We start from the raw sequence: 15,711 nt of genomic DNA on the forward strand, positions 1-15,711 counted from the left end.
TATTTGATACAAGAGGCACATATTTGAATGTTTGCAGCACTTAGTTGACTATGTAGTTGATAATTGATACATGAGACATATTTTTTATTGTGTTAGCTATTTGTGACGTAGATAGCTAATAATATATTTTGTTGTAGGCTCTTTGTTAATTTTCAGTACCCAAACTAAGGTAAATTATATATGTACCGACGTAATCACATGTTTTGTAAACATGCATTAGTTTTATACGTAATATTTGATTGTAAGTGTAATTGTGATGCTAAAACTTATTAAGAATTTAGAAAAAATTATGTTAAAAGTTTTCTTTTTTTCCCATATAACATGTTCTAAATGTCACAAATAGGCTAACACTAGTTTTCTATTTTTCTTGTATTTTTACAGTTTTTTTAAAATTAATTTGCACCTAATTGTCGGATTACACTAGCCACGGTTTTGACCCGAAACCGCGCGGTAACCGTAGATTTTAAATTTTAAATTTTTAGATTCAAATTTTTCGCGGTTTTCGCGAATATGCGGTATCGCGGTTTTCGCGAGTTTCACGGTAAGGGAAACCCTGATTAGCAGCGTTGAGTGAGTTAAGGTGGCAGCTGATAAGCTTTCGTGGATATTTATGATTGTAGACTTGGAGGGATAAGAAAGGAAATGAGAGGCTGAAAAAAAAGCATAGGCATAAATTTCGCATCCTAACTTTTGGGAAGGAAAAAGAAGAGATTTTGTATAACCAATTTCTTCCACATATAAATATTAAATAGAGTTGTATTAAAATACCAACAATTATAAAAAACAAAATGTTTTTTAGTTTAAGGAAACAGAAATAAGATTTTTAAATCTAGTCACACGAATACGCAGAACACCTTGCTCGTTATTCATAATGCCACCATTCTATTAATTACTTTTGCTTCAAAATCTTTTTTATTTTATCTCTACATCTTTTGTTCTCAATCCTTGGTATGTATAGTTGAATAATCTGAAAAACGTAAAGATTAGAAAATAAATTACAATAAATAACCTCAAACTTAACTTTAAATTTTAGCTTCCAAACATAGGCGTAATCGAAAAACGCTTGCTTTTAAACACGAGAGAATCTTCCACACTCGGAAAAATGTGGATGAGTTCAAATAGCTGTAAACGAAGGTAGACGGGTGGAACCAGATACAGTGGCCGGACACATTTTTCTACATCAACACAAGAACAAGGCTAGCGATGTCACTAGCCTCCATTGTCATTATGCATAAGGTGCCAGTCCCAAGCACAAATTGAGCAAATCCTGCTTGCTAATTACTCCATTATTTAAGCATTACCCACAGCATCACACAATCATCAGCCATCATATATCACACTAGCAGACTCCAGTCTTCTTCCTCACCTGGTCCCTCCAGTAGGTGAAGATCTCCCTCTCGGTCTCCAGCACGCTCTTCTTGGTCACCACACCGCCGTCGCCCGACACCGACTGCTTCGCGACGGCGCTGGAGACCTTCACGACCTGCGCCGCGTGGGCGTCCAGCTCGTGCAGGATCTTGACGACGTCCGAGACGAGCCGCTCGGCGAGGCTCCGGCTGAAGTCCTCCCTGACGACGACGCGGAGGACGGCCACGTGCTCGGCGTCGGCCGGCATGGTGTAGGCCGGCACGATCCAGCCGAACCTCCGCAGGTTCTCGGAGATGTCGAACACGGTGTACCTGCCGCTGTCCTTGAGCGAGAACGCCACCAGGGGCACGCCGGCCTCCTTGGAGAGGATGTCGAATCGACCAGTCGCCTCTATGCCTGCCCTTAGTACTGCCGTGTTCTCCATGCAGTTCTGCATGATGTTCTTGTATCCCTGCAGGAAGATAACCAACATATAATTAATTTCGAATTACCAGAAAACTTTATCTTTTGTGTGAAAAAATGTCTCTGGTTTTTGAAGTCCAAATAAATATTCTGAAGTTTGGATGAGGGATATTAAGAAAACTGTAGGTACCTCGAATCCCAAACGTATCAGTTGATAGTACTGTGCTATTATCTGGCTGGAACCTACAAGAAAATGCCATCTACTTTGGTTTCTTGAAACATATTAAAAAAAATTAATGAATCCAGAAGAAATTGCCATACCTTTGGAGAAGTTCAGAGTGAATGTAGGCTGGTCTGTCCCCAGATAGTTTATATGGAAAATGAGTTCTTCAGGCAAATCCTCTTTGCGCCGCCAAATGACCCAACCAACACCTGGATACACAAGGCCATACTTATGTCCACTGACATTGATGCTCTTCACCAGTGGCAGCCTGAAGTCCCATTCAAGCTCTGGGTACAGAAAAGGTGCTATAAATCCTCCACTTGCTGCATCAACATGAATTGGCACATCCCACCTGCAATATTTGTGTAACAGAGTAACTAACTTGCAACTTTGCAAGGAGCTAGAGCTAATTCATGTATGATGAATTGCAAAGGGAATGTGCAATTTGAATGTAACAGTTTATTTATGTAAGAGAGGGATTAAAAAAGGAGCAATTGCAAATTTACTACCGGTTCAAATCATCATTGCAAAACTACCAATAGAGCTGTCATTCTAGTGGTACTAGTTCAGCAGCCTGGTCTGCAACTTACCAATTTACCTACAAATCGACCTCCACAAAGAAACTACAGCATAGTAGCATACATAGATCACTGCTACTACATTAATAAAATAAACTACCGTTCTTAGTTAAAAAAATTACTGTCTTCAACTGCACAGATAGTTGATTGACTACATATAAGATGCATACCCAGTTTCCTTGTTCTTTTCCGTCAGAAGATTATTCAGCAACTTAACATCTTCAAACTCTCCAGTGAGAGTAGAGCCCAAGATGGCCGCAACGCATATCGTGTTCTCATCCACCATTTCAACAGCTTTTACAGGATCCATGACATAGTATCCTTCACTAAGCTTAACCTCCTTCAGTTCTACTTCAAAATATCTAGCAAATTTCTCCCAGCAAACCTAGCACACGAGGAATCACAAGATTGTTTTTCAGACTCTTATAATGCCTAATGGACACATTTCACATGACAGTGAAATAAAAAAACCTGAACATTAGCGCCAGTAACAATGTTGGGTTTGTCACATGGCTTCCCTTGCTCCTTCCGCTTGTTTTGCCACTTCCTCTTGAAGGCCAGTCCTGCAAGCATAATTGCTTCGGAGGATCCCACTGTCCCAACTCCAATAGCTGTTTCATCCTCCTTAATTGGTGCATTGAACAGGTGAGCTATCATATTCACACAACGGTTCTGCCAAAAGTACATACAAGTAAGTAGCCAGCAAACAAAAGTTAGATGTAATTAGTTTTTTTAATTAAAAAAAATCAAGATGCACTAGCTGGCTTGGATCCACATTAAACAAATCATTTCAGGGAATTACAATAACTAATTTATTTCATGGAATTGACCAACAGAGTCAGAGTCTCACAGACCCAACTTTATTGTGAATATAGTTTCAGTTTCAAGTAAAAGTAAAGATCTACTACACAACATAAAAAGCGGTACATCGATGCCTTCTCAAGAACCATAAAATCTCACAAAGATAAGGTTTAATTAAATGTCCTTGTGTGATAAATCAGTATGATGAGTATTAACAATAAATCAAGCATAATAATACTGAATCTTGTTCCATAAAGATGAATCTGAATCACCAATTCCCTGCCAGCATGGTTTGTGCCGTTTTGAACACAAGGGAAATTTGTAAAACAGCCCTTGTTATCCGTTCATCAGTACAAATGCTGTGGCCAGCAACTGGCTGAAAACTGTCCAGTATGGTTGGTTACGAACCCAGAAAAGTCCAAGCACACAAAAAGTATGATCAGACATAATTGTCCATAACTCAATTGTGATCTGCTAGCAGTTGTCGAAATGACAGGTGTCGGTATCCTTATCCTTCAAATCCTTAGAAGGTGGAGCAATTAGTTCCTCCAATTCGATCTCAAAACTATTATTTTTCCTTAAGATATAAATACTCCTATTTTTACACTTGTAATTAACATGCTTGAAAGCTCAAGGAGAACAAGGGAGATGATCCCATGGTTTCCGACCTGAAGCTCCGTGGTGACAGGGTACTCGTCCATGTCGACGTAGTTCTTGTTGATGGAGCCCATGATGAGCTTGTCGCACTCGGGCTCCATCCATGTGGTGACGAACGACGCCAGGTTCAGCCGCGGGTTGCCGTCCAGCATCAGCTCGTCGTTGATGATCTGGTACGCCGCCTCCCTCGGCGTCGACCGCTCCGGCATCCGGAACCTGCACAGTACTCAACAGAAAAGAGACGGAACGGATCAGCAAAAGCTCGCACGGCAGACAAAACCCAGCCGAGAGCCCGGGAGCGGAGCAGCACCGCGGCAGGCTCTCGCAGGCGTAGCGCGACGCGAAGGTGCAGCGCACGGCGGCGTCGGGGTCGTCCGGGCTGGAGCTCGCGCGCGAGAGCACCATGGTGTCGCCGCCGGCTAGCTAGCTGCTCGATCGTCCTCTCACACGCAGTCTAGCAAGAAGCGTTGGTATCTTGTGGGACGGCCCGGCTCGGTGGATCGAATGGAGGAGGATGATGGCAGGGTGGCAAACCGTACTCCTAATAATGGCGGTGGCAACTGCTGATCGAGATGGAATGACATGACGTGGTGGTGGTGGTACTAACCGCGGGAGCGGGTCGCGGACGTAGCGGGAGGCGAAGGTGCTGGAGCGCACCGGCTCGGCCGTGTCCGAGCCGGTCGCGGCCACGCTCACCACCATCGTTGTTTCGCTGTTGCTGGCGGTGTTCTCCCGGACAGCGACGGCGCGCGCGAATCGATTCCTTCGCGGGGGGAAAGAAGGTGGCAGCGCGCGTCGCGGGCTCTTCGGGGCGGTGAACTGCCGCGCCGGGGCGGGGGGACGTCGTGGCCGTGGTGGGGCTTCTCGCGACGGACGGGGACGTGGGGGATGCGGATTCGGATGCCGTGTGGTGTGTGGCCGCCGTTTTGTTTAGTGAGGCGTCGCGACACGTACGCGGCACACGCGTCGGCACACGGAGGAGGCGTCCGCGCCGCGCGGCCCCGGTTGCGCCGGTGTCCGGGTGATGCCGCGGTTTTGTTTATTGCACCAGGATGCGGGTGGCGCGTGTCGGTTTCGCCGTTGGCGAGCTTTTATTTTATATGGGACTTGGCGATGATGCAGCCAGCCAGATCGATCGAACAAAGTTGTGGAGCAAAATAGGTGATTCGTTAGAACGGAACAGGGATCGATCGCCACCGGCGCGCTTGTTCGAGAAGGCAGCCGTCATCGTCCACTCGAAGCAGGCAGAGATATACACCGTGCTATTACTGCTTTTGGCGAGGAGGCAGCTGATCCAGCTGTCGCTGTAGTTGGTGCAATGGTGCCAATCGCTGCCTCAGCAAGGATGTGTCGGCAGCTGCTCTGATCCGGAAACGGATTGTCTGCATCTGTCTCGCTTGCAGCCGATCGGGCAGGCCGGTTTGTAAAGAAGGTTTACTCGGAAACCCCGGTAAATCAGGCATGACGTTGTTTTATCACATATAAAAATATTCAGTATTCACTTAAAAATGTTTCAGTTATTGAAATGGTGAAACACAAATTAAATACACTCTGGAATATTTTCGCAGTATATTATGAAATATTGAGTTTTTTATTTACTGACAAAACGAGAAGAAGTCTTGTTCATTAAAATCTAAAAGTAAGAGATATCCCAAAAAACCATGGCAATATTTTGATTTAACATAAGTGAACATTATAAAAAATAGAACGAAACATTGAAAAAAAATCACAAAGTACTTTCAGATATGATTCTTCAAAACAAAGAAGTAAACTATGCACATGTATTTTGTAATGGTTCTAATGATGCACATTTGATATCATAAAAATAGTTTTGCTATTTTCTATAAAATTAGTCAAGCTTAAGATATTTGGGGACCACTAGATTCAGGGGAAATTATCTCATTATATAGGAGAGCAATTTTGTACCACTGATTTATGAGGCCATTTATGCATGTGTGACTCGTATATATCTTTTCTCTTATCTGTTGGGTAACTACAGTGAATTGCAGTTTAGCTATCTTTTATTGTCAAAGTATTACTTCAGACCATCATTAATCACATCTTTCTATCTTAATTGGATCGAGTTCTTTTACCATTTTTTTTCCAATTTTAACCACCCATCTCTCTGTTCTAGCCTTATGTAGCTATATTACCGGTAAATATATGGCCCATATATAGATGGATGAGTTTATTGATGCGCTCGAATCGATGTACTTGAGACCCTCGATATGTACTGAATAAGTTATTTGGGAATTATGGTAGTTCAAACTATAACAATAGCAACATTATTCAGTACAAAGTAAAAAATATTTGTATAGAAGTCCAAAGTGAAAAAAATTAACAATAAAAGATGACCAAAACTGTAATTTACTCTAACTATTTACATGGCTATGGGTCATCCATATTTGAAATGGGTATGGAAAGGGTCCAAGTTGCCGTCCTCCCTCTGTTACAACATAAGTAGGCTCAACTGCCCAGCACAACAGCTCAAGAAATAAACCGTAAGGTGACTTTTAGGTGAGTACCGTCATGAGCTCGACTACAGTGGGAGGGCAAAGCCGAAGGCGAGCTCAAACAATAACGATAACAGTGGTTGAGCATGAACAATGGCGATGAGCTTAAGCAACAGTCCGTCTCTGTGCAATGATCATCATCATCCTATGAGATCAACGAGAAAAGAAGAGAGGATAGTGACTGGGATGAATTCAAGAGGAAGGGCAAAGGTACAGACATCATCTGTCACGCCTTCTCCGTAATCATGTCTTCCAAGAAAAATATGTACCACTAAGAGCTTTAGGCCATCCATCACATCTCTTCCAAGAAAATATCTAAAGAGAACATCATGACATATCCATCAAACTTTAACTGTAAAATCCCATATGCTGGAATAGGATGAAAAACACAGATATGACATTGCAAGGTGAAAGAAGCATGCTAGTTCTCGATAAAGTTTGTATAGAACGCATACAAATCTTACAAGGCCTTATCTGAATGCATGGAGCTGTAAGAAATGATTCAATTTCAGTTTATACATGAATGCTAGTTCTCGATAAAGTTTCTATATAATAGAACACATAAATAAGATTGTGTGTGCACATAATTTTATGATTTGCCTCTTTAGTAAAAACTATTTTGCAAATAAATTAGTATTCTTTAGTAAAGATTTATGTAGAGCTTCGAAACATTCAAAACATATATTATACCAATGGTGTGCTTATATGAGAATGAGTTACTCTATATAGCATATTTGACAAGAATGAGATCTTGGATAGTGGAGGAATTTGATAATGATATGGCATGAGTGAATGGGAGTACAATGACTCATACAAAGTTGGAGGGAGGAAGATTTAACCCTAACCCTAATCGCCGACTGCCAACCTTCGTCTGGCCGATAATTGGACCTATTGAGAAGTCAAAAAAAAAACATATGCTCATGTGATTCATTTTATTTCTAGCAATAGGCTGTTAATGTGTTTGAGAAAAAAATACCAACACAATATATATGTTCCTTCCTTCAAGGGGGTCATGGTCGTGTTAATTTTGAATATAGTTTTGTAACAAAACACTTTCTTATAATTTTAATGTTTTCTGCATGAATTTAAAATAAAATAAATTTATTAAAAACAACAAAATGTATGCACGTAGCCGATTAAATATGCACATAAAGATGAAAACCATAGCGGTAAAACTAGAAAGAAAATCAAGTGTTTATTTAAAAAAACCATTTGTTTTCCCTATGGGCCTGTGCAGTCCATCATCAGTTCTATGGACATATTTTTCTGTATGAGCCTATATAGTCTATCATCAGATGTATGTATGTACCTGTTGCAATGCACGTGTATATTATTAGTAATAGAAATGTTAGAGTTGCATGAATGCAGGGCATTATAGGCAAGTTCTAACGTTAAAAATGTGGCGCATCATTAGCAAATAATTAATTATATACACTTAAAATATATTTATTTAATTGTTTAGAAAACAGATTTTATATATATATTAAAAAAATTAGGGTAAGTGTGCTAAGAAAAATCTGATGAAATAGCCAAGCCGAAATGGCAAAACAAACACTGCCTTCCTGTAACTAACCCGCTGGGTTACCATGCAAAACAAAAAGTCCACATGTGTTAGCCTGCCAGCCCACTTCAGTAAAGGCGGGCCGATGCGCCAGCCCACAGAGGCCGAACCTGGCCGCACCATCACATCAAGGCCCAACTGCTATCTACAGCCCAGGTCACCGCACAGCACAGGCGCGCGCAGCACATTGTCCCGCCAATTCCCCCAAGCCCCAGCACTGCTTTCCCGCCAAAGCCATTCCCCCAATCCCCATCCGCCTCTCTCTCTCTCCCCTCCTCTCCCATGGCGGCGCCGTCGGCGGGGACGCGCAAGAAGCTGCAGCGCAAGTTCCGGCTGCGCGGCTTCACCCTCAAGGTGGACGCCCTCGAGGAGGCCGCCGCCTTCCTGGCCCGCTTCCCCGACGCCGAGGACGACGCCCTCGACCTCCTCCTCGACGAGCTTGACAAGGAGCCGCGTATAGCCTCTCTCCCTCTCTATCTGCACAGTGGGCCCGCGCGCCGTGTGGTCTCCTCTCTAAATCTGGATGTGCGCGTCGTGCGTGTGCAGTGCAATCGTCGATCCTGGACCGGGACGCTGTCCGGCGCGTGGTGGCGCTGCTCGTCGAGGCGGAGGAGGCGGTTGACGCGGCGTCTCCGGCGGCCACCAGCGCGCGCTCGGCGCTGCGGGTGGTGGATTCGTTTGTCGTGCCGCGGTTCCACTACGATCCAATCAAGAAAGTCTTCTACGAGTATGCAGATGCCGCTTCCTCCTTGTAGATCTGGCCGATTCCGGTTGGGTTATTAAGAATTTTGCTATTACCTTTACCACTTTAGGGCAAGTTCAATAGTATAGCCAACTACTAGCTTCAATTCATCTATAGTCAATCTAATAACCAATTCATACAATAGTTACCTACAAAGTATTAATACATGGTCTCACGTATCATACACACCGCTTCTTAGAGCCCGTGCTACAGTTGGCTATAAATTAAATTAGTAGTTCACTACTATTCTCTCTCCTGTCTTATCTTTTTAAAATATGTTTACAGCTGGCTTATAGCCTGATATTGTACCTGTCTGTTGAGCTGTGCTTTATAATTGCTACTTTACTTCGACAAAAAAAGAGGCACTAAATCGGCTAAATCTTCCATGTTTCCCAAAATGGTGCTCCCGTTTTTTAAAATATTATACCTTTCTGTGCGTTAGAGAAAACTTATCAGGGTGTTGTATCTCTTTTGGTGGTATTCTGGATATTGTGTTTAACTAGATGAGATTGTTAGCCTCTTCATGAGCACTGAAATTTTTGGAAAATGAAAGGACTTGATTCTAGGCGAAAATTAAAATTTTCCACTCCAATTGATTTTAGGTGAAAATTAGAATTTCCACTCCAATGAGGCGCAGTTGAGAATGTGCTAACATGTTGCCCGCCTGTCCACGTGCCATTTTCAGTGGCAGATAATTAATTCCTGTTGTTAGCTGATGGAAGTAACTTCTGGCCTTCTGTGCCATGGATGCACAAATCCATTTAATTTTGGGCATCAGGATTTGAACCCTGGAGGCATGTACCCATGACTCCACTACTACCAATGGTGTTTTCACCATTGATTTTCCCTTATTAGAACACATAAGTTCTCTTGATGCTAGAAGCCTAGAACACATGAGCTTAAACACTGTTGTATTATTCCTAACCTACCCTGAATTGTGTTATAATGAGTTAGCGGCCCTAAAACCTCCTACTGTTTATGCTATTATATAGGCATACCAGCAGATTGCTCATCCATGGAGAAGCCAGAGATAAAGCAGCCCTGTACAGAGACAGGTATCAGGTTCTGCTTCAGAGGCTAGCTCGTGATAAATACTTCTCTAAGCCAGCTTTTGACACTGTTATGACTGAAGATGATAATTGTGAGGTATTTCTTTTTTTCATGTCATGATTGTCACAACATATTCTTAGGTCTTGTATGTGAAATTACTTACACAGATTTTTCATGTAGATAACTTCTATACAATCTCTAATTGGGTGCACTGGTCGGAGATGGATTATGGGGGTCATATCACAGTTGGAGGAACGCCAATTTTACTTGGAGGACCTTACTGGAGCTGTGCCAATTGACTTATCGAATGCTATATCCTGAGAAACCATTATTGTCATATTGTATGCTACATTCAATATACCTATGGAATATATATAACAGAAAAGATGAGCTCAAATTAGAGTGATAATATAGAACATTTCATGAATGAAGGATTCACGTTTGACACAAACATTTGATTTGATCCATATTAATTTCTTGCTTATTCAGATAAGTATTGTCATTTTCCTTAGCACAAAACACAAAATCACTTCAGGTTTCTTCGTTGAGAACACTGTAATTGTAGCAGAAGGGGAATTGCTTTCAAATGGCATTTTCCAGGTATATAATTCTTGTCCACAAGAATGTGTTCCACTCTTGTATTGTTATGTTAAATGTGATTATATTCCTGTCATCTGCAGGTAAATACATGTGGATTTCCTCCCCTAGAGGATAGGGAAGCATCACTGTCAACGCTTATGGGGCTTGATTTCTTTGGTGGAGGTGTCATACCAACTGAAGAAACAGTAAGTTCAAATAATTCTATTCTGCATGTAATCTGATTTTTCAAAATCATGTTTGTTGATATTTTTTTTATCAATGGATGTATTAAACAGGTAAGATTATCAACCTTAGAGAAGAAGGCCATGAATGATATGTTTGTGATACTTTCAGATGTTTGGCTTGACAATTCTGAGGTATTTATATTTGTACCAGACCCTATTTAAAATAACTGCTATTATTAAGCCCTACTCTCAGGATGTTCATATGTGTTATCTCATAGAGAAGACCATGGAGAAACTAGGCGTTGTGCTTGATGGTTATGATAGTGTAGAAGCAGTTCCTTCCCTCTTTGTTTTAATGGGCAATTTCTGCTCCCGGCCCTGCAATCTGGCATTCAATTCATTTGAAGAACTCAGGTTTGACTTTTATGTAATTATGTTCTATGAGATAGTCGGAGCTTGTATTTTGTTTCCACTTTCCAATCGAATAAACTTTTTGTAGATTACAGTTTGGAAAGTTAGGTGAGATGATTGCAGCTCGATCTAGGTTAAAGGAACATAGTCGTTTTCTATTCATTCCTGGTCCAGACGATGCAGGTACTCGAAAACTTATTGATTTTCTTTTAGCAATGTTCATATCCACATGTGAATTTGCTCCAACTCAATTTGTTTGCTCACTGATGAAATAACTCTGAGCTAGTCTATTCTTTTCCTATGCCCAACTATTCCATTTTTTTCTTATTGACATCCCCTTTATATTTTAATTAAACATTGCTGTTATATGGTTGATTAGAATTGACCTTGTTAATTGTAATACATAATAGTCAATTTGTGTCCCAGATAACTGGAATGAGGCATTTCTTTGTTTGTCTGTGATGTGCTATTTCTCTTGATTACATATTTCAGGCCCTTCTAAAGCCCTCCCAAGGTGTGCACTTCCGAAATATCTAACCGAGGAACTGCAAAAGCACATCCCAAATGCAATATTCGTAAGCAACCCCTGCAGGTTGGACATTAAAATACTTTCCTGTATGGTCGTGTCATTATCTGAATTTCTACATGGTGCCAGGGGTTTTTATGAAGCTATGGGCACCATCAAGACATTGATAGACATTTTCTGGTTAAAACTATTATATGTCCAAATTTGGAAATGTCAAATATAAGCCCTTGAACAAGAATGAATGGTGGTTCTATTTCCTTGTTTTCAAGGCTGGAGGATAAACAATGCTCGTTTCTATTACTGGAACGGAAAACATGATGCTGTTTCTTTTCATGTTTATGCTACCTCGTAAATTTGTTATGTCTAACACCTCGTTGTTTTCCCCATGAGTCCACATTTTGGGGGTCAGGTCCATAGTCCAATTCATGGTTCGGACTATAAGCTGTGATGACTTCTTGTTATTTTGACAACTCACAGAACTACCCTCCTCAGAGTCATCCACATAATATCATGATCATGGTGCAGAATAGTAATAGCAGTTCTAGTCTACTGATCTGTATTGACAGATTTTTTGACGGTGACATAATGCAATAATGCATGACGCACATATTCTACTTTTTTTTGCACCAGACATTATCTTCCCATTTTATCATTTTTTTCTGAACCTATCTGATTCTATCTTTAGTGATTCCACTGACATTTCAGTCAAATCTTGGAAAAAGCTTCATATACTCAGTGCCCACCGAGAATTTTGAGTCTTCATGATTAATACAGCACCCATGTTTGCAGATTGTTCAATCATCTTCTGTTTTTGTCCAGTAAAGAAAACTGTGATTTTTCAGGGTGAAGTTTTATACGCAAGAAATTGTATTTTTCCGGCAAGACCTCCTTTATAGGATGCGGCGGTCTAGTCTGATTCCCCCAACAACAGAAGAAACAAGTGATCCTTTCGAGCATGTATGTTAAACAACCCTCCTTTTATTGTTATTTCAATAAGCATATATTGTTTAAAAATTAATGAATCATTTTCTTTTCAGCTGGTAGCAACCATCACCCATCAGAGTCATCTTTGCCCATTGCCTCTTACAGTTCAGCCTATCATATGGAACTATGATCATTGCCTTCGGCTCTATCCTACCCCTCACACGGTATGACAGATAAACCTATTCAGGACCTTGAAATGTGCTCTAAATTTGTTATGATGAATGTGCTGCTCATTTAATTGCTTGACCGTGCATACATAATTAATTTTGTTGTATAACTTTTACAATTCACCACTATCAACAAAAATTTGGAGGTTCTTTGCTCATTTTCCTCCTGAAAAAACTTCTTCAGATAGTACTGGGTGACAAGAGCGAGCAGAAGGCCTTCAAATACACAGGAATAACTTGCTTCAATCCTGGTTCTTTTGCTAACGACAGCACCTTTGCAGCTTACCGTCCTTGCACTAAGGAGGTTGAGCTTTCTGCATTAGAAAGCTAATATTGAAGAGAGACCAAAATAAAGCTCGCCATCGGTAACCTGTACCATCCAAACTAGCATTCTCCAAATCTTCGGTGAACTGCCTATCGCCATGTAATCAGTCTGATATTTATGACCTGGACATACAAGCTAAGGTGGAGGGCATTTACATGCAAGCTAATTGCAGGAGATGACATTACATGTATTACGTTGTGGTGGTTGTTTCTCTCAAACAAACTGACGCTGACAGCCTGACATTTCGTTTCTCATAGCCTCAGCAATGCCATAGCGTCAGATAGCATCATGTTAATGGTTCCCTTATAACAAGGACCTCTGAGAGGTTTAGTGCTCTACTGACATTATACTTGGCATAGCAGAATATTTGTGCTCTCATTTACTTATGTCATAAAGGGGGGTTCAGTCTTGTACTTGCTACTTTGAATATCTAAGCTTAACTTGTAAAACAAGGTGATAAAAGTGCTGATTTCTTGTTCCTTCAAAGATTTGGTCTCCCAATTGTGTAAGTTTCCGTCTGATTAGTGATTATACTGAAGCATGGACAGTACTGTACAGGAAGTATGGCTGAGTTACATGTTAGCTTTTACAGAATTCTGCACACCCTTGCTTTCTGGCACATTGTGGTGACCCAACATGCAACGTCTCAACGTTAACCACGATGACACTTATGAACAAGAACCTGAGTTGGCATCCTGGTTAATTTTGAACTCATTGAGACCTTGAAAAATTGAAAGAACATTTCAGCTTTTGGGTTTGTGCTTGTTGATGCTGAATTCCATCCTGCTGAACAGGAGGTATCCCCATTGTCCTTTTTCTTTGGGACCTTTGCAATCGTGCAACGTAGTGGGACGCCAGAAACACCAAGCCCCAGATCTCACTAGATCTGCTATAAATGTGCAGACCAATACAATTTCTTGGCCTGTCTGACACGGGAACAGACCCAGTATATTTCTTGTTTTCAACTGGTTAGCATGGTAGTAATTTCATGATTTATGTGGTTGAACATGGCTTGACTCCAGCTCAGCCCAGTTGCCGAATCCTCTTTTACTGCAACTTTGCATCTAATATATGATCACTTCCCCAAAAGAAATTCCATTACAGCGAACAGCTGAAGCATCGTTCATCCTTTTTTCCCCCCGTTTATATTGGTTCTTATCAATTGTCACTTTGTCACTAGATATGCGATTCTCTAGGTGTGACCAGAACGATCTATTCGATGTGTTCAATTCAGTTCCACTAAAATATCAGAATGTTTATAGGGCTTAGTAGGGTGCATAGAACATTCTCCTATAAAGCAGGAAGCCAGGAAGGACATCTCATTAATTTTTACATAATCTCTTTGACGATTGTTCTTTCCGCTGCTTTATTCCACCATTAAACAACAATATCACACCAACCCAAATCCAAAAGTTAGCATTTTGCGTGTTCACAATGTAATTTAAGTGGAAAATTGATGCCCCTGGTAGATATGCCATGTGAATTTCATTTCAGTAGGAAAATTATATGCAACTTTCATCCTAATAAGAAAATTATTGGTTGAAGGGATAAAGTTTCTTGGTTTGCAAATGTACGACAAACGAGATGAGCTATAAATAGTCTTTTTGAGACAGGGAGCACATATTATCTTCTTAATTGTGCATTGATTTTCATCTTTTTTAGAAGACAGTACAACGCAATCGTTATAATCCTGGAAAATTCACTCCAAAGAGAAGTCGAACCCAGGACCTCAAGTGCTACTAAGGCCTTATGTAACCATTAGGCTACAGGCCCTTTCGCGTGCATTGATTTTCATCTAAGCAGAGTTTTTACCATCCTAGTGGATTGAATTTCGTGCCAGTGCTTTCGTTTGTTTTCAATCCATTCAGTCGAGTGAACAAGATCTGTCAGGTGTCAATCCCATTGGCAAAAGCAAACAAAAGATGGTTTTGTCCAGTTGAAAGTTTCATTTGGAAATGGAGTGGTTTGAACAAAAATAGTCACACATGGAGAAAATAATCTTAAAGGATAAGGCAACGGTATGACTAAAGGTTTGAGAACCCACTATGTTGGGGGCAATGCGTTGGATAAAATCAATCATAGTCTCTCTTTTTATTTGGTTTATTTATTATATCATACAATTACAAAATATCAAATAGTAATATATGTTCCCTTCAAATAGCCAAACCATGATGCCTTGTAAATCGCCTCCATTTGAGGATTTACTGTAACGTATCAGCATCCCAAGCTATATATATATATCATGAATAATTTAGTCTTTTGAGAAGGTACTAAGAGATACTACTTTTTCATATACAAATTTTAGTACCTCGTATCTTAGATACTAGGAGGTACCAAATTTTACACTAAAATTTTAGTATCTCTTGGTATTTTTTCAAGGACCATAAAATTACTCATATATCAAAGTCTCTAAGCTCCTCCCTATTGGGTGTGAGGCGTTTTATCTTTCTAAAACAAACATGTAAACATACAGTTTAGTAAGATGAAATTATAGAAGTTGATACATTAAACATATACTAGAGTTATATAGCGGATATAACTATATATAAATATCAAATATCAATAGTATAACAAAGACATAATAATTATCTCTAAATATAGAAAACTTACAATAATTATTCAGAAATGTGGGATACCAG

General features: G+C 40.5%; 2 protein-coding genes across 2 annotated transcripts; one reads left to right on the forward strand and one right to left on the reverse strand.

Annotated features, from left to right (window-relative positions):
* Nucleotides 1–1,049: 1,049 nt before the first annotated feature.
* Nucleotides 1,050–4,541, reverse strand: LOC102707421 (glutamate decarboxylase-like). The gene is made up of 7 exons (XM_006659422.2): nucleotides 4,340–4,541; nucleotides 4,041–4,245; nucleotides 3,043–3,243; nucleotides 2,742–2,956; nucleotides 2,092–2,345; nucleotides 1,961–2,013; nucleotides 1,050–1,819 (listed from the first exon to the last, which is right to left on the reverse strand). Exons 1-7 carry the CDS (start codon nucleotides 4,432–4,434, stop codon nucleotides 1,340–1,342), a joined length of 1,503 nt encoding a protein of 500 aa, XP_006659485.1. The 5' UTR covers nucleotides 4,435–4,541; the 3' UTR covers nucleotides 1,050–1,339.
* Nucleotides 4,542–8,370: 3,829 nt separating this feature from the next.
* LOC102707701 (DNA polymerase epsilon subunit B) lies at nucleotides 8,371–13,610 on the forward strand. Its single transcript, XM_006659423.3, has 13 exons — nucleotides 8,371–8,557; nucleotides 8,650–8,830; nucleotides 9,838–9,991; nucleotides 10,076–10,207; nucleotides 10,418–10,495; nucleotides 10,576–10,680; nucleotides 10,771–10,851; nucleotides 10,943–11,073; nucleotides 11,159–11,253; nucleotides 11,563–11,662; nucleotides 12,439–12,553; nucleotides 12,634–12,744; nucleotides 12,932–13,610. The coding sequence occupies exons 1-13, from the start codon at nucleotides 8,386–8,388 to the stop codon at nucleotides 13,076–13,078; spliced, it is 1,602 nt and encodes a 533-aa protein (XP_006659486.1). The 5' UTR covers nucleotides 8,371–8,385; the 3' UTR covers nucleotides 13,079–13,610.
* The last annotated feature ends 2,101 nt before the right edge of the window (nucleotides 13,611–15,711 follow it).

The sequence above is a fragment of the Oryza brachyantha genome, chromosome 8 (genome assembly GCF_000231095.2).
Source record: "Oryza brachyantha chromosome 8, ObraRS2, whole genome shotgun sequence".
In the NCBI taxonomy this organism is placed as follows: Eukaryota; Viridiplantae; Streptophyta; class Magnoliopsida; order Poales; family Poaceae; genus Oryza; species Oryza brachyantha.

Coding starts and splice junctions, on each gene's coding strand:
- LOC102707421 (XM_006659422.2), bottom strand. CDS start 4,434: ATGGTGCTCTCGCGCGCGAGCTCCAGCCCGGACGACCCCGACGCCGCC. Junction 2,346..2,741: donor GAAAAGAACAAGGAAACTGG/GTATGCATCTTA, acceptor CAAATATTGCAG/GTGGGATGTGCCAATTCATG. Junction 1,820..1,960: donor TGATACGTTTGGGATTCGAG/GTACCTACAGTT, acceptor ATCTTCCTGCAG/GGATACAAGAACATCATGCA.
- LOC102707701 (XM_006659423.3), top strand. CDS start 8,386: ATGGCGGCGCCGTCGGCGGGGACGCGCAAGAAGCTGCAGCGCAAGTTC. Junction 10,496..10,575: donor TTTCAAATGGCATTTTCCAG/GTATATAATTCT, acceptor TGTCATCTGCAG/GTAAATACATGTGGATTTCC. Junction 12,554..12,633: donor CAAGTGATCCTTTCGAGCAT/GTATGTTAAACA, acceptor TTTTCTTTTCAG/CTGGTAGCAACCATCACCCA.